General features: G+C 42.8%; 1 protein-coding gene across 3 annotated transcripts; it reads left to right on the top strand.

Annotated features, from left to right (window-relative positions):
- Positions 1-1,399: 1,399 nt before the first annotated feature.
- SMAD9 (SMAD family member 9) lies at positions 1,400-22,524 on the top strand. 3 transcript variants are annotated; one of them, XM_005147627.2, is made up of 6 exons: positions 1,400-1,816; positions 7,971-8,228; positions 11,057-11,194; positions 12,966-13,187; positions 17,835-18,091; positions 22,369-22,524. In XM_005147627.2, the coding sequence occupies exons 1-6, from the start codon at positions 1,405-1,407 to the stop codon at positions 22,510-22,512; spliced, it is 1,431 nt and encodes a 476-aa protein (XP_005147684.1). In that variant the 5' UTR covers positions 1,400-1,404; the 3' UTR covers positions 22,513-22,524. The 3 variants fall into 3 exon arrangements, with proteins under 3 accessions (XP_005147684.1, XP_005147685.1, XP_005147686.1); XM_005147628.2 differs by having other exon boundaries at positions 1,405-1,816; positions 11,057-11,167; positions 22,369-22,512; XM_005147629.2 differs by lacking the exon at positions 11,057-11,194 and having other exon boundaries at positions 1,405-1,816; positions 22,369-22,512.
- The last annotated feature ends 1,855 nt before the right edge of the window (positions 22,525-24,379 follow it).

Raw genomic sequence — 24,379 nt, 5'->3', positions numbered from 1 at the left:
ATAAGCAGTGCTGAGGACTATGTCCAGGCCTTTACTTGTGGGGGACAAGAAGGATCCAAGTCCTCCCACAAATGTGGACTAGAACAGTCATGGAGCTGCTTACCAGAAGGCATCCATTCAGAAGCTGCCCGCACTCCAGCTTTAGGTGACCTTTTATATTTCAGATCTTTAGACTTGATATGCACAAGGGGTCCAAAGAGTATAATTAAAGCATAAATAGCTTGAAATACAAAGACATTATTCCTCAGAGTTCCGGTCAGTGGAAATGTGTCACTTTCAGCTAAAATTAGACTGGATTCCACTACATTAAAAAAAAATGAAGAAGAAAACCCGTCAAGAACTAAACTCTTTCTTTGGACTTTGTCAGTGTAGCAAGTCCTAGCAGAAATAGCACAGGAACCATCCAGCACAAACCGTGTCCAGAACTTTGTGATTTTTCATCCAAAAAACTGTGAACTGTTGGAGACAGCAAAATAGTCTGGCTAGGCAGACAAGGATTTTCCCTGGCATGTGGGAAAACATAAATAAGCTTACAGAACAGTGATATATCTTTAAAGACACTAAGTGAAATCTGGGAGTCGTTGAATTTTAAATTATTTTTTCAGTTAATATTATACAACTCTTGACAGCTGAGTGATATTGGAGAGGCAGAGAGAGAGTTGAAAACAAAAACATATTTTACTCAGTACTTGCATAAAATTTGATTTTACAGTTGTAATTTTGTAGAGGATGCTTGAGATGAACCTACAGCTACCAGCATTTAAAAACAAAAAAGGTACTATTTTTTTTTGTAGTAAATATAACCCCAACCTTGCAGCAATTTCTGTAGTACATTAAACTCTAAACACAAATTGAAGTGACTGCTTTCCAAGGTCCAACTCTAAAATGAGTGTGGAGGCTAATGGGGAGGAAGGGCTTGGACCCAAAATAAACAGCAAAACCAAACAGAAAACTGTTGAAAGGTGAGGTTGGACAGAGTCTTGGGTGACATGGTTTAGTGTGAGGTGTCCCTGCCCATGGCAGGGGAGTTGGAACTAGATGATCTTAAGGTCTTTTCCAACCCTAACTGTTCTATGATTCTATGAAAATTAAACACATGTTTTGAATAATTCCTCTTTCAAAGGATTGTATTGAAGGAACAATTAAAGAGGTGTGTGAAGCCTAACTATGTGCTGTGTTGCTATTCCAGGCTTCATCAGCAGTATCTTAATGTTTGGAAAGTTCTGAGACCCACCCTGTTGGACTACTTTTAACCAGTGCCTGAGACTGCAAAAACGTATGTGTGGGAGAACCTTTCTGTGAAGGAAGCATCCATCTCAATATTGTGGAAACCCTGTGCAAGCCTTGCAAGGCGAGAGAGCAATTTGTGCTTCCGTTGACGCTCGTGTGTAATCTCTGCTTCTTATGCACTCCAGCACCCCTATCAGTTCCTTGTTCTCCTTTACCAGCCCTGCAGTGAAAAGACTGCTGGGCTGGAAACAAGGGGATGAAGAGGAAAAGTGGGCAGAAAAAGCTGTTGATTCCTTGGTGAAGAAGTTAAAGAAGAAAAAAGGTGCCATGGAAGAACTGGAAAGGGCTCTGAGCTGCCCAGGTCAGCCCAGTAAATGTGTCACAATCCCACGTTCCTTGGATGGTCGGCTGCAGGTGTCTCACCGCAAGGGTCTTCCCCATGTCATATACTGCAGAGTGTGGCGCTGGCCTGATTTACAATCTCATCATGAGTTGAAACCACTGGAATGCTGTGAGTTCCCATTTGGCTCAAAACAGAAAGAAGTGTGCATTAACCCCTACCATTACCGGCGGGTGGAAACCCCAGGTAATTATAACATCTGCAGATGATTCACATCTGTCTATTAGCTCTTGCACTGGCAGCAGGTCTAGTCTTTGTGCATCCTATAGAGTTGTGCTCTGAAATCTGAAAAGGCAGGCTCCATTTGATCAAAGGACCCTGAGTCTTTACCTGCCTGATGGCATTACAGCTGTGGCAGTCAGGAGTAAGTGGGGAGTAAGGAGCACCTTGCCCAGTGGGTCGGTATCCAGTTGGACCCCCGAGGATGCCTGGATCTTGTCCAGGGTGCTGAAAGCTTCTTCTCCGTGGACCCTCGTGCTGGCTGACCTCTGAGCCCTCCCCCGGCGAACTGGTGTCCGCTTGCATGAATTGTGGGTTAGACTTAGCACCCTGGCTAGATTTATGTCTCATTGTTTGAAACCCAGCAATTGACTAATTAATCCCATGAAAAATTTATCACTATCTCTCTCTTTAAATATTACAGTTGCAGTAAAATGACTTATTTTGCTGTGGATATGAAATCAGATCAGTTGTTTCTTCCTAAAATGCTTGGTCGCCTGCCTTCAGTGGGATTTACTTACCTAAATGTGTAGTTTGTGTGAAATGCCCTAAGTTCATGTAAAACTTCGAATTTTTCCACTGATGAACCTCTTTAGACTGGACATAGTCAGCACTGAAAACTTATGACCTCACTTGAAGGGTCATTTAACTGAGCTTTGTGTCAGTGAAACAGCTGCTAAAAAATAATGGTCTTTAACGTTAACTTCTATAAGGATCTTAGAAAGCAGGGCTGGCAGACAGCTTGAGCAATCATCCTGTTCTCCTCTGCCCCTACTCCCAAACCAAAACAAATTACCAGGTACATTCCTCACAGATCTTTTCCTAATGAGCTCTAAAATCCCATGTGGTAGAAGCTCCACAGCCTCCCCAGGCAAGTGAATCTATTGCTTTGCTATCCTTACAGTCCAGAATGATTTCTAATGTCTAACCTAAGTCTCCCTTGCTGCCAAAACTCACAGTAATTTAATTTACTAATGGATATGGTTGGTAAGTGTATACTTATTATTCTGTGATTATTCTTTGTCTGGCATGAACTTTACTCTGAGGTGACATTAGGAGCAGATAAGTGAACTGTGGGATGTTTCTTTTCACACATATGAAATAAGGGAAGGATATTTGTTAACATTTGTTAAACAACATGGGCTACTCCCTTTTCTGATAGTCCCTCCATGGCAGCAGAGCTGTCATTTTGAAGTTGTATCTGAACTGCTGTAGACATTGTCACAACTAAAATTTTACAGCTGCAGTGAGTTGTCAACAGTTTTCAGTGGAAAGAGCTGATCTGGCTAAAATAAACTCTTCAAGAATCTAAGAAAAGATGCTCGTAAAATATCTCATTTTGTGTATCTTTCTCTTTGAAGGCTGTAGTCTTTAGTGTCTTCTAATTTCTTCTGCTATAATTCCAGTGTAGTTAATAGAGATTCCTCAGCACAGTAGCTGACAGCACTGTTCAGGGCTGTTTTCAGCCCCGGCCTTCTGATCTGTTCAGTGCCAGTTAACAAATGCTAGTACTGGGGTAATCCAGCAGGCGATAAATGGCTGCCAAAGCTTGTTGTTCTGACCCTGAAACTTGGAAGGTTTCAGTTGTGAGCATGTCTCTGTTGTTTGTCTGTGCTACAGACAGCTACATCTCTAGTAGTAAATGAGATGGGACCAAGGTGCAGGTCTGAGTATTGCTAAATTGTTAGTGTGGTCCCAGGCACAGATTTAACCCATATGGGCTCACATGTACTAGCAGTTCTCAGGGCACAGGGGTTCACCAAAGGAGAGACTTTGGGTACTTTCGACATGACCACCTTTTTTTTTGGAGGTGAAAGAGAGCATAGCTTCGAGGATGCAAGCTGTGCTGTGCCAGTTCTCCATAGAACCCTGAGACTGTTCTTGGGCTGTTGTATTCATCCCAACTGCTCTTATGGGGACAGCTTAGAAGCTGAAGCTGACCTTCCTACTGAAGATGAGGTACAACAAGAAAGCACAACCTACTTAGGTGTGCTGGAGCAGCAGCAGAAGAGATAACTTACACCACTGCAAATGGCAGTAGTGCAGCTCCAGGCCAGAGGCAGTTAGAAGCTGTGCTGCAAAGAGCTGGTGGTAAGACAGGAGAAGAAATGAGCTTAGGGAGAAAGTGGCAGCAGTGAAATCACTACAGAAAAGGCTAGGATCTAGGGCCTGTTTAGAGAAGTATGAAAGGGGACCTCATTAATGTATATAAATATCTCAAAGGTGGGTGCCAGGATGGTGCCAGACTCTTTTCAGTGGTGCCCAGCACAGGACAAGGAGCAGTGGCCATAAACTAAGACACAAGAAGTTTCATTTCAACATGAGGAAGAACTTCACATTGAGGATGGCAGAGCACTGGAACAGGCTGCCCAGGGAGGTTGTGGAGACGTTCTTTTTGGAGACATTCAAAACTCGCCTGGACATGTTCTTATGTCACAGGCTTTGGGCATAGACAAGTTTCCAGCAAGAACTGTTGCAACTAAAGGGAATCGGAGAAAGTCTGGTACAGGAAAGGCAGTGGCAGGACTTGAGAAATGACAGTATTTACCTTCAATTGAACAAAGATTATCAACACTTGAACGTGCATAGAAGGAAGCATTCAACCCTGGCTCTCTGTGAAGAATAACAGGTAGAAAAAAAGGACCCCACTGAGTGGACACAACACAGTTAAATTGTGAGGACAAACAGGTCCCAGTGCACTCAGTCACTCAGTTTTGTGCCTCTGGTCACACTTCCTTCAGAGTAGTGAGCCCTGGAGGGTCACATCTGTTACCAAAAGAAGGAAGAGAACAAAGCCCTCTGGGGATTTTTTAATCCACAGACAAGTAAATACCTACATTTCTCATCCAACCACAGAGGCTTTAGCCCACTAGGCAGCCACAGAGCAGTCACTGGAAAGATTGAATGAGGTGACAAAAACTGTATAGCAGAGCAGAAATTAAGAGTACCCTGGTCAGAGCTAGGAAGAAGTTAAAGGCTTGAAAATTCCTCTTGCTGACTCACTGAGGGCAAGTCAAAGGCTTTCCCTGACACGTGCTGTTCACACATTCAGATTCTCAGCTTCTATTTAGACAAGTTGCATTGAGTTTGCACATGGCTGAGGAAAGCCTCTTCCTTAGCAGTGGTATCCACAGTGAGGTGCCAGCCTCACAGTGCTGCACAGCATTGCTGTAACACAGCCATCCCTTGCACAGCACCTCTGCTGGGTGCAAAGGGATCACCAGTTCCCTGTTTCTAAGGCTGCTGGTCAGAGCTGGCTGAGCAGCAGCAGACCTGGCAAGCATCATACCAGTTTTGTGGAGCAGCAGAGGAAAACTCCAGAAGCAGCAGCTCACAGCCTGGAGCTGCTCACAGGAGCGTGGGATGGGAGGGATCCAGCTCACAAAAACCACATCTGCAGTGGTGGTCTCTTGTCTTATCCCAGTGTAGAGCAGATTAACTGACAGTAAAAGTCTGCTTCTCTCCATTGGCTATGAAGAGATCCATGGAGGACTGGGCAATTCATCTCATGTGTGAATACATGTGAGTCCTACCTGGAGAGTCTATGAAATCCAAAAGCTAAAGAAGCAATAAAAAAGCAGAAATACCTTTCTCTATCAAAGGAATTAAAAGGACGGCAGCAAATTCTTCATTCCACAGGTAGGGGCATATCAGAGGCAGAAGCAAAGAAAGTTGTCTCCAGAGCACCACCATTGTGCTGGCCAGAAGCTAATTAGAAATGCATTGGGCTGGATAAGGGTCTACATATAGTCTCTTAACAGGTACCCCAGTGCCTGTATTTCCAGGGAGGTAAGAAGATAACTTCTGCAGTGAACCCCTGTCATCAGTCCAATCTTTTGTATCTTTTTAGGACTCAGTTCTTCAATTCATGAGTGACTTGCAAATTCCCAAATGGTATATGACAGTGGGTAGGCAGGAACAGGATTTAATCCTGCCCCAGCTGCAGCATAGTGCTACATCAAACAAGAGGTTGTAAACCTCCTGTTGGTACCAGGCACTGGTGCTCCTCCTGCATAAACTGCCCCAGCTCTGAGCAGTCAGTGTGTGCTGAGAGTGCAGTTCAATGAGGGTGTTCCTACAGCCTCTTTTCATGCACATTTTGCATTATCTGTACATTATTTGCTTTGTAGCAATTATTCCACTCTTTCATTATGTAGGATAAATAAGAGTTTGCTGTAATTAAAAGGTGTTAGCTAACCTACCTAGACAGAGCTTTTGGGACCAAACAGTATGTTAAAACACGTTCAAACCTTGTATTTCTGACAGCATTTCTAACCTAGAGCACACACTGCTGTTTGTTTCCATAAGCTAGTAAGGATAACACTGAAAGATTATGTGCTGCTGGGGTTTAGGCCAGAGGAACTCTGTACATGAGGTCAATCAATACAAGCCTTTTGAATTGTTCCTGGTGTTGGTACAATTCATCCTTGTCACAATAACTCAGATTGCCTCCTTATCTTCTCAGGTGTCTTTTAGATATGCACAATAGCAACTGGGGATTAATTCCCTCTACCTATGTTTAAGGCCTTAACTAAGATAATTAGGCATTATGTGAGTTAGTAACTACTAGAGAAACCTTGGAATGGCAAGCCTCTTTGTGTTCCAGGCTAGGGACTGCATCTTCATAGGTAACTCACTGGTCAGGTTTCCTAAAATGTTTTGACTCCAATTCCCCTCTCTCATCTGTCAGTATCCAGAATTATTTGGGTCAACCTTAGGTTCCTCAGTGCAACAGTGCTGCAAATGGCATTAATGTTACGAGATGTAAATGAAGAGAGTTTATGAAGAGAGGCGATATCTTCTATTAGACCAATGTTTACATGGATTAATTTGCATTTCAGTTTTCTGACCTGCGTTTTTCATGTCTTAACTACCAACCACTGACATTTACCTCCTCATGCTAGATCTTTTCTAACTATATTGCAACAGCTAAATTACTATTGCTGCAATATTTCAAATGGCATTTACATTTCCTTTTAAAGATCCCACTATCTGGCTGTCAGCCTTTCTGAGCCCTGAAAAGGTTTTAAATTAGGTGTCTAGCTCCAGGTCTATGCTTCCTTGCCCATCTATGAAACACTGTTGTCCTGGGTTCAGCAGTAGCAGTCATTTTTTCTCTTTCTTTGTAGCTGGTGCAGTGCTGTGTTTTTGACTTTCAGCCTGGGAACAGTGCTGGTAACACCAATATTTTTAGTTACTGCTCTAATGTTTGGTCTGACCAAGGACTTTCTGAGCCTCATGTTCTGCCAGGGAGGAGGGGAAGCCGGGAGGAAGCAGAGACAGGACCCCTGACCCAAACTAGCTAAAGAGGTATTCCATAACACAGCACGTTATGGCCAGGTTATAACTGAGAGTTACCCGGAAGGGCTAGTTCACTGCTGCAGGGTTGGACTAGGTATCAGTCGATGCTCAGTCAGGCAGGGTGGGGTGAGTTATCAGTTGGCAGGTGGTGAGGTGTTGTATTCTCTTCCCTTGTTATTTCCTTTATCATTATTGGTTGTAGCAGTAGTGGTTTGTGTTATACCTTAGTTACTAAACTGTTCTTACCTCAACCCGTGGGAGTTGCATTCTTTTGATTCTCCTCCCTATCCCTCCGGGAGCAGGGGGAGGGCAAAAAAGCTGGGATGAGAGAGAAACTGCATGGCTGCCTTGCCATGACAACTGGTAGTAAAATATACAGTGTATTGCAGGGTACTGTTAATTGTTATTAAATTTGGCTGTGGTTTCGGTGATAGTAGTTAGCAAACTCCTGACATGCTCAGTCTCTCAGGACAGAAGGAACAGGTAACTTTGAGAAAGAGAAATGTGTCACTTGCATTTCTGAAAGAGAACTGTGTGTGCATGCCCTACCTGTGAATATTACGGTACCTTGCTCAAATCAGGAATGAGTCTATATTTTGCATATGGAATTACTGCAACTGGCTGCAAATCTGGGATAAAATGTCCAAGAATCTGCTTTTGATTCTTGGTTTTGGACAGCTTTGTTGCCCTTCAATGACTTGTGTACAGACAGCAATATTTGGGCAGCATAGAATATTCCTCTTTTAAACTTACAGTGATGTACTTTCAAGAGTGCAGTTTTAACCAGATTTTTTCTTTTTTTTCTTGTTTTTATTTTCAGTCCTACCTCCTGTACTTGTTCCAAGACACAGCGAGTTTAACCCTCACCTCAGCCTCCTTGCCAAGTTTCGAAACACTTCACTGCATAGTGAGCCACTGATGCCACACAATGCCACCTATCCTGATTCTTTCCAGCATCCTCCATGCACTCCTTTTCCATCATCACCCAGCCACATGTTCTCTCAGTCGCCTAACAGCATCAGCTATCCCAACTCACCAGGAAGCTCTTCTGGACCAGGAAGTCCCTATCAGCTCACAGGTAAGAATGAGCTTTCAGACATCCTGACTGAGGCAGCTGAGTTTCTTGCTGTGCCCTGAAGTCGGGTGCTAATTCTGTGTGCTTCCCCTATAGCTATAGCTACAGACTGAACAGTTGGACAGGATGGATTTGGAATGTGATTTTTTCTGACTGTCTCTTAATACTGTTTCCTACTCCTTCTGAGTGGTGCTCAAGGGACTAAGTGTTGTGGTCATCCCAGTGGATGCAATTTCATGATTACTGTAAGAGGAAATTTGAGGAGAGGACCAGGTGTGCCAGGCCACCTTGTGCCTAAAGCTGGCCATCCAAGCTTCTGATACAGTCCATGGAAAAGAACACTTGCAAGACCTATGTTAGGCACCTCTAATAAAGATTGTCAAGCTAGAGACCTAGAAACTCCATTATGGGAGACAGGATAAAATCAGGACATTGGTATGTAGAAATATTTTTTAATGTATGGTGATCCCGCTGACTGTATACAGGAAATTAAGGTGTTTAACAATCAGGATCAACACTTGCTGAAGCCACCAGGCAAATTCCTGTAATTTTGGAATGTGTTTCATTATCTCCACAGTTCTGAGGTCATCGTGGTTATGTCACTCAGATTGTTTGCATTGTGAACTCCTTACTTAGTACTGCTCTCATTACCTGACATTTGACTATGCTTTTGCTGTTAAATAAACCAAGAAGGTGTCATGTACACAGCGGAGATCTGGCTTTAATATCAAAACATAGTTAAGATTCACTTCTGCACTTTGTTGTAACTCTGAAATAGTTTCAATCAATCATCTCAGCTTTTTCACAAAGATGAATTCAGGTCAGAATTTTGTAGCTTAATGTTTTAATGTCTTGACTACAAAGCATTTAAATTCATGTCCTTAGTGATATGCCTATTTTGATTTTAGGGGTAAGAAAGAAAGGTGTTTATTTGTACAAGGTATTTTTAGTATTTGAACTTTCTTTTAAGCTGGACAATTTCAACACAGTGTGATGTGTTGAAAATGTTTTTCCTTCCCTCTCCATTCATTGAAAGGACTGTCATTCATTTCTTCTCTAAGTCTTTACTTCAGATTAAATCATGTTTAGCAACACTGAAGCTTTTCATCAAGTAGTAGGACTTGTTTGTCTTCTCCCATCTTTTCTTCTCTTTCATGTAATCAAGTTGGATTAAGTGGAGCTGGGCCTAACAGGTAGTTCAGGCCCATTCCAACTATGTAATGACTGACTAGTGCATTTAACTGAACTTGGGACCTTGCAAAGTTACTTAAAAATGGAAGTGGCTCAACCTGAGCTTCAGTGTATCACAGCACACGGCATGCTGATAAACATAATTTGCCTGTGTGACAATCAGGGATGGAAGACTATCTAATGCAAACTGGAGTTACATCAAGAACCTTGAGCGGGCTTGGTGTGACCAAGTCAACAATGCACATTTCTACACCTCATGCAATTGTTTATACTCTCTCTGTGATCAGTGGAGAAAAACAAGCACTCCTAGAGCAAGATGAGTTACATCTTAAGGTATATGTCTAAAGTAGCTGAGATGCACCATGTCTGCAGGTGCTTCTTTGTCTTTGGTGAGTATAAAGAAAGCGTATGGTTACTGACTTAGGTGTAGACATTCAAAATACCTGTATGACCACATTATATTCCTTTCTCTGACTTGTATTTTCCACTCTTTCTTGATTTTGTTTTACTAGTCTAGCTTGTTGCATTTTCTGTGGGAGGGTTTATGTCACCTTATATGTTAAGAATACCATACCATGTATGAAATGCCTAAATCCTGAACAATGCTTAAATAGAGTAACATTCCTGTGCAGTACTTACTTGGAAGATTCAGTGTTTGTCTTATGAGACAGTCCAAATTATCCACTCTGGGTGAAGTTGCTCTGTTTTGAGGGCCAGCCAACAGACCCTGAACACAAGAGGAAATTTCAACCTGGAACCAAGTTAAAAAGACTCCTTAAAAAGACCCTCAGTCCTGCAAGTTTGTATATGGCAATACTTTACACATAAGCCCACTGAGTTTCTGTTCAAATGAATAAAGCTACATGCTATAGTGCTTATGCAGTGAATGTCAGCACTTTCTAATCTATCCCTTCTTTGGCTTTCTAAAGCCTTCTGACTTTCTTGAGAATCCCCACTATTAGAGTCACCTTCTGTTTTCTAACTTAGTGTGCCATAAATGAAACAAATCAGGAGCTGGGCAAATTGTGAGTTGATACCTCTTTTCCATGCTTTTTTGTCACTGCTGTTGCTCTTTGATGGAAAAACGAACAAACCAAAAGAGGGACTGCCTTCCCTTGTAGGACAAAGGTATAAAGGACAAATCTAGAGGAAGTTTTGCCAAGTCTGATTTTAAAGCATAAAGGCTCTTCCATAGGCTTTTTTATAGCCTGTGAAGAAAGAGAGCTTTCTCTCAGAGGATCTATTGAAGCTTCTGCTTTTAAGTCATCCTCTTCAAGTTTTCAACTTGTGAGAGAAGTCTGGAACTGAATGATCAAACTGCATTACTTTCTTAGGGTAACAACTGTTGTTAATGGAGAGATTGACTAAACACCAGTCTAGGCCTGATGCGTTAGTTGTGACTGTCCCTCTCTCTTTGAAGTGCACCATGTCCAGCTTGACAGCCTGCCTTCCCATCCTCCCTGAACATGTAATGGTCTTAATCTGGAGACGGAAAGGAGGTCAGATTCAGATTTGTTCTGTTTCCAGCCCTTCCTAGCTAAACAATGCTGAAGAAGTTAAGTATTCACTAGGAAAAGCCAGGGAGAATTTACCAATGTATTGATTTAGGTGTCTTTCTTTTCTTTCCTTCTTTCTAACAGTGGAAACTCCACCTCCACCTTACCATGCAAGAGAACCTCCAGGAACACACAATGGGCGATCAATGGATGCAATAGCTGAAAGTCAGCTAGTGCTGTCTTTGCCCAATGGAGGTAAATCAGCCGATGGAGAAGCTGAAAGTAAATAACCATTTGTATTATTCTTAAAAAAATAAAACAACTGTTAAGTAAATAATTATTTGAACAAGAAGGTTCAGTGGTCTGTCATAATAGGTTTCAGAGAGTTTCACTGTAAGGCTGTGTACTAGACCCACCCATTAGCCAGCAAAGTAGTTTGATTCAAGAATTTAGTGAATTATGTGTGAAGTTACAGAGTTTAGTCCTTATTTGCATTCATGAACAATTGCATTTGGAAAGCTGTTAATGAAAACAAACACTATTATCAAAGTTGTAAAGACAAAGATACCAAACCAAGGATAGTGAGACAGTATAATACAAGAGCACTATATATATCAGAACTGATTTCTTTATCACCTTCAGTTTTGGTTTTCAAGTACTTTAAAGCCTTGTGATTAGGACCTTTCTTACTACCATCTTTGTATTAATATATTACTGGCTGACTAGAAAAGGCCATGTTCTAGTGAAGTACAAAGAGATTTTTACGGATAGCCAAACTCTTTGTCCTTATATAAGAATGCTTTACTGGGAGAGGGCATGGGTCATCAGAGTAGAAGGATCTGGGATCTTCCTTGCTTCCCTCAAAGCGACTTCATGACCTCTCCAACATGGTCTCCATTACTTCCAAACTAGTGCTGGCAGGTTATGCCTCCACCATTCAAAGCCTATTGCTACAGAGCAGTAAGGGGAAATGGAGTTTCTCAGCTGGGTTTTCTTTTGGCTCCCTGCTACTGCAAAGGAAAAATCACTATTGTTCTTTTAGTCCAGCATATTGTAGTGCTAAACAGATGTCCTTTGTCGTATGAGGACTGAACACAAACATGCACATTAAAAAATTAATGCCAGCTGTCTGAAACAGTGAGGAACATGTATGTATCACAGAACTGGAGCTGAAGAACGACGAGGGTAACAGTGCTAATTACAGATGAATACACAGAATGGCCAGATAATAACTAGTTATCAGGCATCAGTACTTTTAAATAAGTTAACGAGATACTTTAATCTCCTTACCATAATTCATCATCCCTGATCATTGCCCTAGCGAGCATCAGTTAGATGTTTGTTAGAGGTTATGCTTAGAGGTGCTCTGGGGCCAGGGGGCTCACATGCCTGTGTTAGACATGCAGGATAAGGTTTCCCACTAACTCCTGTAGGACGAATATGGCTCAGAGATTCTGTTACATTTTTGAGTCTTTTTCTGTCTCTGAGTTAGAAAACCTATAGAGGGGAAGATCCAAAAGAAATGACCTTGCTGACATTTCTGCTTCTGGTCTCACGTGGAAGTGGAATGCCCCAAAGCATGCAAAAAACTGGGGGAATGAATGATTACTTCTGAACTTCAGAGTTTAGTATTAGGCTGAAGGCTTGGCTCTGTTTTGACTTAATCTGAGCCCATCTGTCACCCCTAGCTTCCACTGGTGTGCAGAGCAGATGTATCTCTTACTATTTTCAGTGTAGAGATTAGGCCCCAGTTCAGCAAGGAATGTCTGCATGTGCTTAATTTAATGAAGTGGAATTATCACTTTTAAGAACAAGTGAGACTCCTCAGAGGCTTAGAGTTAAGCTGGTGTACCAGTGCTTTGCATGTTTGGGGCTTCAGTCATACAATTAAGAAACAGAAGCTGCTGTTGAGATAAAGCATAAGTGACTGTTTAGATGAAGAGCTGGGGAGGGGAAGAATGGAGTAGAGGGAGAGAAGGAGGAAAGAAAACAGAGACTGATTGTTTAAAAAATAGTAGGGACCTGAGCAGCTAATCAATTTTATTTCCTACAGACTTTCGGCCTGTTTGCTATGAGGAACCGCAACACTGGTGCTCAGTTGCCTACTATGAACTCAATAACAGGGTAGGGGAGACTTTCCAGGCTTCGTCTCGAAGTATCCTCATAGATGGATTTACAGATCCCTCAAATAACAAAAACAGGTTCTGCCTGGGACTGCTGTCAAATGTAAACCGCAACTCTACTATAGAGAACACCAGGAGACACATAGGAAAAGGTAAGAGAAAATCCTTTCTCCTCAGGAATATTCACAGCTTGAAAGAACTGTGCATTGCATTAGCAAACCCAGCTGACTTGTCAGATATGCTTGTCTTAAAAGCAAAGCTCTGAGATTACTTCAGAAATAGAAGAAAATCATCTGATTCTTTTCTGACTGGATAACAATCAGCAGAGTAGCTCCTTAGAAAAGCTTGGCCAGTTAAGAGAAAAATGTTGTTTATAGTTGTGTGTTCTAATTTAGCAGTATGTATTTTCATTTTATTTATTAGACCTTCTGGCAACTGGGAATATTGCCATTGAAATGCTGCTAAAAGGATAATTGCTGGTGCCTCAGGTCTGGTTCTCCTCCCACCAAATAACAAAGGGAAATGGATGAAACAGTAGTTGAGTTACTTGGCTGAAAAACTCTACTGGAGTTGCCTTTGTAGCTTTTTGTTCCCTATCAGTCTGATTCCCTGCCTTACCAACTTCTTGCTGTTAAAAGTAGGTCTTGGGTTCTCTCTCAGCAGTTCTTCTTGTACGGTCCACTTCTGGTGTACATATATCCTGTGTATGCAGGGTATATTCATATACTACTGGTATATAGTAGTATATGAGTATATATAGTATGTACATATAGTATATATATACTGGTATATAGTAGTATATACTCATATACTACTGGTGGCAGGTACAAGGAGACCACAGCTGGATGTGTGTGGCTGCACACACTCCATCCCAACTCCGCAGGATTGTGCATGGCCTGGTATTCTCCCAGAACTTACTGTTGTTTGTGGCAGTGAGTCAGAAGCCCTGTATGGGCCACTTCTTTGTGCAGATGGAGCCTTGCCCATTCTGGTATATCCAGTCTAGACTCATTATCTTGCCAACCCAGCCTCTCACCAGTAGCTGCCTGGGAATGGATTTCCCACTGGGCTAATTAACTCTAATTGTTCCACTCCTATTATCTTGTCAACCTCACCTCATTTCCCAGGCCTAGAGCAGTATTTTAATTGGCTCTTGATAGTTTAGTGTTGAATGATTGAATAGCAGGAAGCTCTGAGACAAACGTGGCATCATTTTTGCAAACAACACTGAACCTGTAGGCTAGCACAGGAGATGGTATACTTAGTTTTTGCTCTTTTCTCTGGAAAGAAAACCACTTGTCTTGCAGATGCACTGTGTGAAGCCAGTATGATGCTATAAGTGTCTGTCATAGTAGCTTGTTGTGAGGGGTGGAAATGGGTTGTACACCTACTTCTAACTTACTCAGAAATAAAGCAAAGCTTTTCTGTCAATATAAGCTGTCAGAGTGGTGTAGATCAAAGCTGAACCCAGGTCTAAAAGAAGACTGACAAAAGATCCCAGTCAAAGCTGTCATTTGAGGATGCTACATCCTATGACTTTCTGCCCCAAAAGAGGAAGAGACAGAACAGAAAGAAAATGAGGTGAATGCTAATGGTCCTCATCCATTCAAATCTGAAGATCTGTCTTCATTGATTAAAAGTCCTTTAAAGTCTTACTCTAGGAATCTGCCCAAGGGAAGGGAGCAGGTTGCCCAGATTGGAGCTTAGTATATCAGAGAACCTTAATTTTACTGTTCTTCCCTGGTTATGCAAATCTTAAAAAACCATGTCCAGCTGGAGTAGAAGTGGCACCAGTACAGGCCTGCAGAAGAGCACAGAACAGCTCCTAAAGTATGTAGTTCAAAGGCATGCTAGACAGATGAAAGCTACTTAAATGGATACAATTGTCACATGTTAACAGGGTAGAAAAAAGAGTGAGTAAACAAGATTAACTGAGTAGGATAAGGATATGTGATTGAATTGTCATCTAGTGTATCAGCGTGAAATGGTTTCCTGGAAATACCACATCAAAGCTAAAAACAATCCAGAGCACAATGCAACATCTACTAGCAATTGGACCTGTTTCAGCAGTCAGACTTCAAGGACAAAAAGGGGACTTCTGATCAGAGAATCAAAAAGATGTGGATCTGGGGGACTGATGAATTGTTAGTTACTGCAGAGAGCAATGAAATCCCATTAAAACATATGGATCCTTGATTTGGTCTTCTACAAACATGTATTAAGCTGTTTGGCTTCCTTGAGGGTGCTTGCCTCTGGCGAATGAATACCAGAAGAATGGAAATACATACTGACATTTCATTACTGCTTTATTGCTTTTAAAAAGTCCACAAGGGAAAGGCAAATTGTAGCCTCTGCTTTCAGAGGTGACTTTGTCATTTTTCTCATTATGGACAATACCTTTGAAAGCATTCATCTTTTTTTCAGAAGTTGAGTGGCTCAGTATACTCCAAAAAATCCAGCCTTTAAAACTTTTCACCTTAGCACCCAGAAGTGTGGTCACCCTAAATCAGTAGCTACACCTGAAGATTTGAAATGTAGTGAATATTTATGTCCTTATTCTTCTTTCCCTACACTGTGTTCTCAGTCTTTATGTTGAAGATGGCAGAGCACTGGAAAAGGATGCCCAGGGAGGTTGTGGAGTCTCCCTCTCTGGAGACATTCAAACCCCCCTGGACATGTTCCTGCATAACCTGCTCTAGGTGGCCCTGCCTTGCCAGGGGGGTTGGAATACATGATCTCCAGAAGTCCCTTCCAGCCCTAATGATTCTGTGATTTCAGAAAGCGATATGGACTCCATTAAGGTCAGCTAGGGCTTTTGTGTTTTCAGTCCTCCCCTTTTATCCACCTTCCACAGAAGGGAAAGGAGACCATAAGTCAAGTAATAGCAGTCAGAGTGTGCAACTCCCCATGATGCCTGGACTGGAGCTGACAGCTGGTCTAATGAGCTGTCATCTCACCTGTGTTCCCAGTACAGTACTAGAGTGTGCTCTGAGCCACACCCCTGCCACTCACATCTAATTTGAGATCTTGTGGGTGCATAGAAGTAAAAGTCAAGTGATGGCTTGAAGACAGACTTTAAGGTTCCCATCTGAGTCATCCTGGAAGTCTATGGGAGAGCTTATTTTTCCCAGATTCCTTTCCCACTCAACCTGCTTTTCCCCAAGTCTTTCCCACTTACATTTAGAAGCTGGTTTTGTCCAAAGGATGTGCTGCTGCCCCTTGCTGTCATGACCACAGAATGATGAACAGACTGGGAATATGTAACCAGTCTTTTTTTGTATGAAAGACAAAGCAATAAAGCTAATTACAACTAAATTATTAAAGCATAGTTATCACAAGCTCTGCAAGCAGGCCACTGAGACTCTGTGAACATGTGCATTTGTATGTAAGGGTTTGACTGCCATACCTGGGAATAGAGAGGAGGATTTTATTTTCCTGTAGTGGTGGTTTTTATGAGAACAAAGATCTGAGCTCTCCCAGCTCTCTTGGCCATGGGAGGGGTGCGTCTCATCTAATCTATCCATGGGAAGGGTGAATGTCTAGGAATCTTCACAGGATGACTTGTCCCCCTCCAGGGTATGGTTTCATGCACATGTTTAAGGAGTCTGTGTCCCCGTTGCCACGCTTGCAGTGATGAAGATCTCACTTCAAATAAATCTTCTTTAGTTTTGTTTGTTTTTAAGTTTATTTGCTGGTTCAGTTCCCCAGTCTGGATGGCTGCCCAATCCTCAGCCATCGCTGCCAGCATGAGAGCTGGTGTGGGAAGAAGCAGCAGGGGCAGGGAATGAGAGAGCCTTTTCAGCACCTGCACAGATGGCCATCAGTTCAAGCTGGCTGTGAGCCTGCCCTCTGTAGCAGACTGAGTGAATCATCTGGTCACAGTGCTTCCCATCATCTATCAACTAGGGAAGGCATCTGCACTATTAGCTTACACAAGATCCCTAACTTTACAGTTGCTGAATTAGGCTAAGATGAATTATCCCACCAATTTAGGTGTATTTTCATGTATGCAGACATTTGGAGGGGACCACAGTCTTCGACGGAGAGAAATGCTTCCATCTTCATTTCCCCAGGGCACAGAAAAAAAATGAGTTAGTTTCAGTTAGTCATTTAGTTGGGCACTGGAAGTCCAGAAGCAAATCGATCGTTTTCTTGCTAAAGATCACTTTGAACAGGATCTGATGAGTAAGTTATGTCATGTAAATGCAAATACATGGTTCTGATGTGGTGGATAAAGCAAAATGCAGAAAAGCTATTTGAAATGCACACCATGCTGTGTTTCAACTGCATGAGTTAGAATCCTGTAGTAAAAAACTAGCGTGCAGTGAAATTGGTCTTGGTCAGCCTGCATGTGCTCAACAGTGGAAATGCATTTAGATGTGTAATGCAGAACAGATTTGTCACTTCTCTTACAGTTTTGATCCATTCTTTGTGTATGGTTGACATATGTTTGATACTTAATGTGTGTATGTATGTGTGTGCCTTCTTATACTGTGCTGTTGGGTTAAAGAAGTAAACCAACCTTCCACTGAGAAACAAAGAAAAACATCATATGATAAGACTTTTTTCTAGACCAATACCTCAAAATAGCATTTATGACGATTTCCTCTTAATGTTGGTGGGTCCATTGTACAGTTACATGGATATGCACACAGTTTACTGTCTTTTAAAAGGCAATGTGTAGATACTGAGTGCCTGGAATGATCCTGGACTTGTATGTAAAATAGTTAAAGACTTGCTGGTGTAAAGTGTGCTGTGAACAATGGAGAAACAATACACGTTATTTCTTCTTTTTCAAGGTGTTCATCTTTACTACGTTGGTGGGGAAGTTTATGCTGAATGTGTCAGTGACAGCAGTATTTTTGTGCAAAGCCGTAACTGTAACTACCAGCATGGTTTCCACCCAGCCACTGTCTGCAAGATCCCCAGTGGCTGCAGCCTCAAGATCTTCAACAACCAGCTCTTTGCCCAGCTGCTGGCCCAGTCAGTAAATCATGGTTTTGAAGTGGTGTATGAGCTGACCAAGATGTGTACTATTCGAATGAGCTTTGTTAAAGTAAGGATTCTTTGTTTTCTTTTGCATTTCTGAAAGGCAAATCCCATCACTTTGGTGCAAAACTAGACCTCATCAAATCCTTTCCAAGTGGGGATTTAGACAGATCTTGCAAACTCAGACTGCCTGTTTTCCGCTACTGCTTTAAACTTCTAGGTGCTTAAAATCAACAGCTTTTGTTGTCAACCTGGAAATTTTTTAGTTTCCAAAACCTAGGTATTCCATAGCTTTCTTTTGTGGAAAATAAGCAGAGATTCCATGGTGATGTTCCCCCACTGTTTGCATAAAAACCTCAACTTACAGGGCCTTAGCAACATATAAATGTAGCACATACCTCAGGCAGTTGAAATCTCTCCTATTATTACTGATTTGCAATAGAGCTTGGTAGAGCCATACTTCTGAAAAGGGTATCCTTATGTCTCTAGACTAATCTACAGTCTCACCATTACTATAGACAGGTAAATATGGTCTCAGTCAAGAAACACTGGGTTCTCCTTGAGCCCCCACTAAGTTTACTGGGAATTGCGACTCTTTGTCACCTGTCTCATCCCTGGCAAGAGATTGTCTTAATTTCTGATGACATTCACTCTGGCCAGCCACAGGACCAGAAGGGCTTCTTGCGAGCAGAATACAAACCCCAAAAGAAAATCTGACCTCCCTTCTGTTACTTGGAAGAGACAGGAGGCCACCTAGGCCATTATTTGTTTTGTCTTTCATATATGAATTTTGAAGTCTGCTTTGTGCATCATCTGTCAGTCTTAAGAGTGAGTTTCTTAAATCTTCTGAATGGCCTTCTCACCAAAATGAGATCTTAACTCCTTTAGGCACTTAGGATTTACTTAGGTGCCTGATGTAGCATCTAAAACCCAGAAAATGGTATTTCAAGACTGTTTACAATTGTGCTAGACTTACTTCCTGTAGTGCTATATGGGAGAGCTGGCAGTGATGTTCAGCCTGCAGACTAGAGAAGCTGCACCATTAGAAGCCAGTTGGTCCTGCTAGGTCCCCTAAGAAGTGGCTTGAGTATGTCCCTTTGCCTTGCAGGTGTGGTTTTATACAAATGACTGAATCAAGCTGATTGAATTCACATCTAAGATACGATAAGCCTTGAGGCTTGACCCCAGTTCCCTTACATTCTAAAAGTAGATGAGTTGAGTCACACGCAGCTTTTTGGTCTGATTCTTTCCAGTCATCCTTGGGGACGTCTCTCCTTAACTCTATGAGAGCATTAAGAGTGCTCTGTAACTTCTCCCAAGTCCAAGCCAAAATCTTCCTGCCCCTGACCAAGCTGTTACTTTGTTCTTGAGAAGGAACTGGCATCTTTTTCACACACAAGTGTTACCCGAAAAAAGAAAGCAAGAAACCCAACAAACAGCATTTTCTTTAATGGGAGACATGAATGGGCATGTTGTTTGTAAAGGCAGTGTAGCCAGTTACACAATATTTTCATTATATCAGCAACTCAGGGGCAGTCTCTTTGATGTGTTATCTGCCTCCATGCCCAGCATGGCAGCAGAAATGGTGATGTGGATGCACTAAATAATGTTGCTGCCATATTATCACCTTGCTTTGTTGAAACAATAACAGCCACTATAGTGCCTCAGGCACCAGAAAACCAGTGCAAGGAGTCATTTGGAACCTTTTCCCATGACCTTTGGAAAACGGCTATGCAAATCTCATCTTGTTTTTTTCTTCCTGGCCAATGAAAACTCTTTCCTGTTCTCAGTCTCTTCTCCAGTTATTTTTCTCCTAAGGTGTGAGCCCCAGTGTATTCAGTGTGGGGACAGGAATGTCCCTGGGTGTTGGGTATGCAGTGCACAGAGGCACATGTTTTTCTGTCAGAGCCACACACCAAGAGCCCCCAAGTGAACCACAGTCCTGTGGCTTCTCCTCTGATTCATATTCAGACACTGCTGGTTACCTAGAGCTCACAGGGCAAGCCTTGCCTCCTACCCCACTGATGCTTCAGCTACCAGCTGGGAGGCAGGGATGAGTATGGATCAAGACGTGAGAAACTTGCCAGTACTGTATCATCTTATGGAGGCAGGACATGGGACAGAGGGATGTGAAGGTCCTGGCCCCTCTGATAATCTTCGTGTGCCCATGAAGCAGCTGGGAGGAGGTCAGCCCTCAGGCAGATATGAGTTTATCATCAGTGAGATCAGACAGCAGTTTCCATACACTGAGTGGCTGTTGTCCCCTTTCCATAGATGTGGCAGCTGAAGCACAAAGTTTCTCTAAGGTGAGGTGTGAACCCAGCATCCTTCTTCCCACATTTCACCAGGTCTTGGGGCTGAGAGGGCAACCCAGCAGCCTTGGCCATGCTACACTGCATGAGGCAGCCCGGTGGCTGAAGCCTGGGCTGGAGATGGGAAGGACTGGCAGGAGCAGCAGTACTGCTCAGCTCATCTCCACTGTGCCAGAAGGCGTATTTCTGGTCTCCCCGTGGGGATACCAGTGTCCTCTTCCCACCATCTGTGCGAAACACCACCACAGCTTTGCAAATGGTTCTCATTTTATTTCCTCATTAAAAGATCTTCAACTCCCGGATCATTCCAGCATCGGGCATGCAGGAGGCTACCTGCAGCCCAAGAGTGAGACACAGGGCTGCTGCCCTGCTGGCATGTCTTCTGCTTGCAGCTCCATGAGGCAGCCTGGGGCAGCAACACCGGGATTGGCTGCCCGTAGCTGCCAGCAGAGGGAGGTGCCCAGCCGCCTGCACTGCCTGGCTCTCCAAACCGGGCAGGCTGTGCTTCCATTCGCATTCCTCCGGACTTTCTGTCCTGCCAGTCACAAAGGTGCACCGACACTTCTCGTGTATTTTCCCTGCAGCTGAGTGCTTCAGATTTCACAACCTCAGAAGTCTGACCGGGCTGATTTAAGGATTTTATGCAAATATTCCCTAAGTATAGAACATTAATCTGAGGTGTCTGGAACACAGGTCCTTTCTAGCCTGATAATGCACTGCAGGTCAGAAAATGCCTCCTGTTTAAAAGTACTCCTTGGGCTTTGTTGGGTCCATAGTAACTCTTCTGCTTTCTTGCCCCTTCATGAAGTAGCAGTGGATTTTATCCAGACTACTTATTATGGCATCTAGTTTTGGTGTTGATCCTAGTTTTGCAAGGTGATTGTCTGGAGACATGGGTTCTACCAGCCTCAGTTTTCTGAGTTGTTCTGCACTCTGCAATGTACGCACCTTTGGCAGTCTTAATATACCTCCATGTCCGTGTTTCATGACATGAATATCACCCCCCCAACTAGCCTAACAACAGGTAAAGCTCAGTCTCTCTGATCAGTGGCCCACAAATGAAGAGGCTCATCCTGCAGTGGGACTGTGTTTTGCATATTGCCCTATGGAAATCCAAGTTCAGCTCTGGCAGTGAGACAAACAACAGCTGCTGAGCTTCCAGACTTTGGGCTGTGACTTGGATGTCTTGTATTGCTGTGAAATCAGGCTGCCTAATTCACAGGCAGACACTGTGCTTGCCTGAGGCACAGGGACTTCTGATTCTCTTTTATTCCTGCCAGAACCACAACCCCATCTTCTGCTAGACACTACATATCCCTTACCTTCCTAAAAGAGCTGGAGAAATTACTGCAGGACTTCCTACAGCAGGCAGCTGGGAAAAAGAGGCTTTTCCCATGGGAAAAGAGGACAGAGAATAGTTTGGGTTGAAAAGGACCTCAACAATTATCTAGTTCCAAACCCCCTGCCATGGGCAGGGACACTTTCAAGGATAGAAAAACTATGGAAAATATCTACACATAGGTTACATGCTGTGCATAAGAACCTTGCCAGAAGTTTCCAGGGGTTCAGATAAATACCTAGAACTAGTCTCAGACTCGTAGGATGCATCTCTACGAATAAATGAAGCAGCGCCCAGGGGCATTCCCAGTTCTTATTAAAGTGTTATGACAGGGCCTGATCTGCTTTTCATCTGTGCCAGACAGTGGCCTGCAGACTCTCCTGGGCATGTCTCCAGGGTGTCAACAGCAGGGACCATTCCCCATAGGCTGTTTGCAGACAGCTAAGCTTGGAAGCAGGCCTTTCCATGCTATGTGGTTTCAGCACCTGGAAGTGTAACATTTTCATTTAATAGCATTATTAAAGTTCAGCATAATAGTATAGAGTTCCTGGTAACTGTGGTAATAGTGCCCTTAAAAAGGGGCAGTTTCTAGACAAAACGATCCCTAGGATGAAGCATTAAATCATGGTAACTTGGGTGATGGCCTGTCTGTAGCTCTGCTAGACTAAACTGCTACCTTTGATGCTTTTATAGGGCTGGGGAGCAGAGTATCATCGCCAAGATGTTACAAGCACGCCCTGCTGGATTGAGATCCACCTGCATGGACCATTGCAATGGCTGGATAAGGTGCTGACACAGATGGGATCACCTCATAACCCCATCTCTTCAGTTTCTTAAGAATCATCTCTAGAATTCCCTTAGAATGGATGCTATTGCAGGCAGTGGCTTATAGGATTTCCAGTGAACAGAAGCTTCTATATGTAGATGTATGTAGATGTAAATATATCTATACATAGTCTATACTCCTTTTTTTTATTTCCATGCTATGTTTTGTGGTTTCTAGTTACTCTGATGCCAGTAAAGTAAGTTTAGAAATTCAGGTATAGCATATCTGTTCTCTAGTGCAAAATAAGCCAAATTTCCTGCAAAAGTGTCAAACAGTTCCTGTGAGCATCTTCCTTCCCCAGCCAAGCCAGTATACGGTGCAAATTGTCAGCACTTTCATGCAGATTCAGAAACCTGGCTGTAGCTGTTCCTAGTAGGTGAAATTCACCCCTCTGCAGGCAGCCATGTCAGATCTCTGCACCATTCATATCCCTTTTACATCCTAATGTCAGGTCTAAAAGAGGACCTTAGGTGGTGTACAGGACTTATGCATAGAGATGACTTTCATCCAATGAACTGAAGGCCTAAACTGCAATTCCAGTCTGTCTCCCTACTGCAAAGCACAATGGGACAACAGATCCTCTGAGGAGCCCTGGGATATCCCTGTCTCCTGTAGGATTTGGCAGGAAGAGAGAGCCCTTGGGATGCGTTCAGCACTGGAGCTTTATTGGAGCATTCTGGACACATCCAAGTAGTCTGATACTTTTAACACAGTAGTGTACGGTACTGCTGCACTGAAAAGCAACAAGCTTCTAAGGAAAAGAAAAGAAAATTTGAAATACATGCCTGTAAGTTTAAAAACCAATTAACGTCAGTGCTTTTTTGCAAAGTACATACTTGCATATGTTTCTGGCATGTAAACTGAAACCTATCAATTATACAGTATTGATGTAGTTTGTTTTAAAGTTAGGACTGTCTGTAGTTAGACTACTGTGCTGATATCAAGTGTACGTCTGAAAGGGACTTGAACTGTGATTCAGAAAAGAGAAATGAAGTGTGCATCGAAGAACTGAGTAATTACTATATAATTCATCTTGGGATAGTCTCTGTACTGGGAACAAGAAGCCCCACGCTCACAGGATGCAATGAGGAGGAGATGGGAGTCAGCCACATCCACCCCAGTGCTGGACCAGTCATTAGGATCTGACTGCAATGCTCAGGTTTGATGGAGAGGGCTTCCCTGGAAGTCACTTCACACATCCCCATGGATGGTTCCTCATCTTAGATATAGGCTTCAGCGTTTGCAGCACTTTTGCCTCACCACAGGGGATGGTGTGGTAGTATAAACCACAACCAAGCCAAGAGTGAATCTATGTGCAGAAGCTTTCTTAAAAGGTTTATGGTCCTTCTGTAAGCAGGGAAACCTATTGCCCTCACCTGCATCCACAGAGCCCACCTTACAAAATGCTGTTCACCTGGTAACCATTTCTGAGGAGGCAGATGGTCCTCACTACCTTGCTTAAGGGGTAGAGAGTTACTTCTTTCCAGGCATAACAGTTCACTGAAAATTATTTTGCTTTAAGGGTCAGAAAGAGTGATAACTTCTCCAGTTTTATTCCTCCTTAGAATGTACCAGAAATATCCTGAGGAAAAAAAACCCAAAACAAACGTTTTACAGAATGTTTCTTCTCACACAATATCTGGTGCTACACATTTTACTGTATAATTAGAAGAGGATGCCTGAAATCACATAATCACATAATGCAAAGGAAATATCATTCACTAGAAAGACTTCCCATATGTTTTAGATGCTGTGTAATACATGTTACGGTGGTAATTATTAACAGAGCAGAAGAATCAGTAAACTAGCAGAGTTACTTCATTTAATGAATCTTCAGCTGCTTGCCAAATTTGTAGGGTGCAGAGTATACATTATTGA

The sequence above is a fragment of the Melopsittacus undulatus genome, chromosome 2, assembly GCF_012275295.1.
Source record: "Melopsittacus undulatus isolate bMelUnd1 chromosome 2, bMelUnd1.mat.Z, whole genome shotgun sequence".
In the NCBI taxonomy this organism is placed as follows: Eukaryota; Metazoa; Chordata; class Aves; order Psittaciformes; family Psittaculidae; genus Melopsittacus; species Melopsittacus undulatus.
The sequence above is the reverse complement of the archived record's forward strand: the minus strand, read 5'-3'. Positions and strand labels throughout refer to the sequence as shown.

Coding starts and splice junctions, on each gene's coding strand:
- SMAD9 (XM_005147627.2), top strand. CDS start 1,405: ATGCACTCCAGCACCCCTATCAGTTCCTTGTTCTCCTTTACCAGCCCT. Junction 8,229..11,056: donor AAGTCCCTATCAGCTCACAG/GTAAGAATGAGC, acceptor TCTTTCTAACAG/TGGAAACTCCACCTCCACCT. Junction 13,188..17,834: donor CAGGAGACACATAGGAAAAG/GTAAGAGAAAAT, acceptor TTCTTTTTCAAG/GTGTTCATCTTTACTACGTT.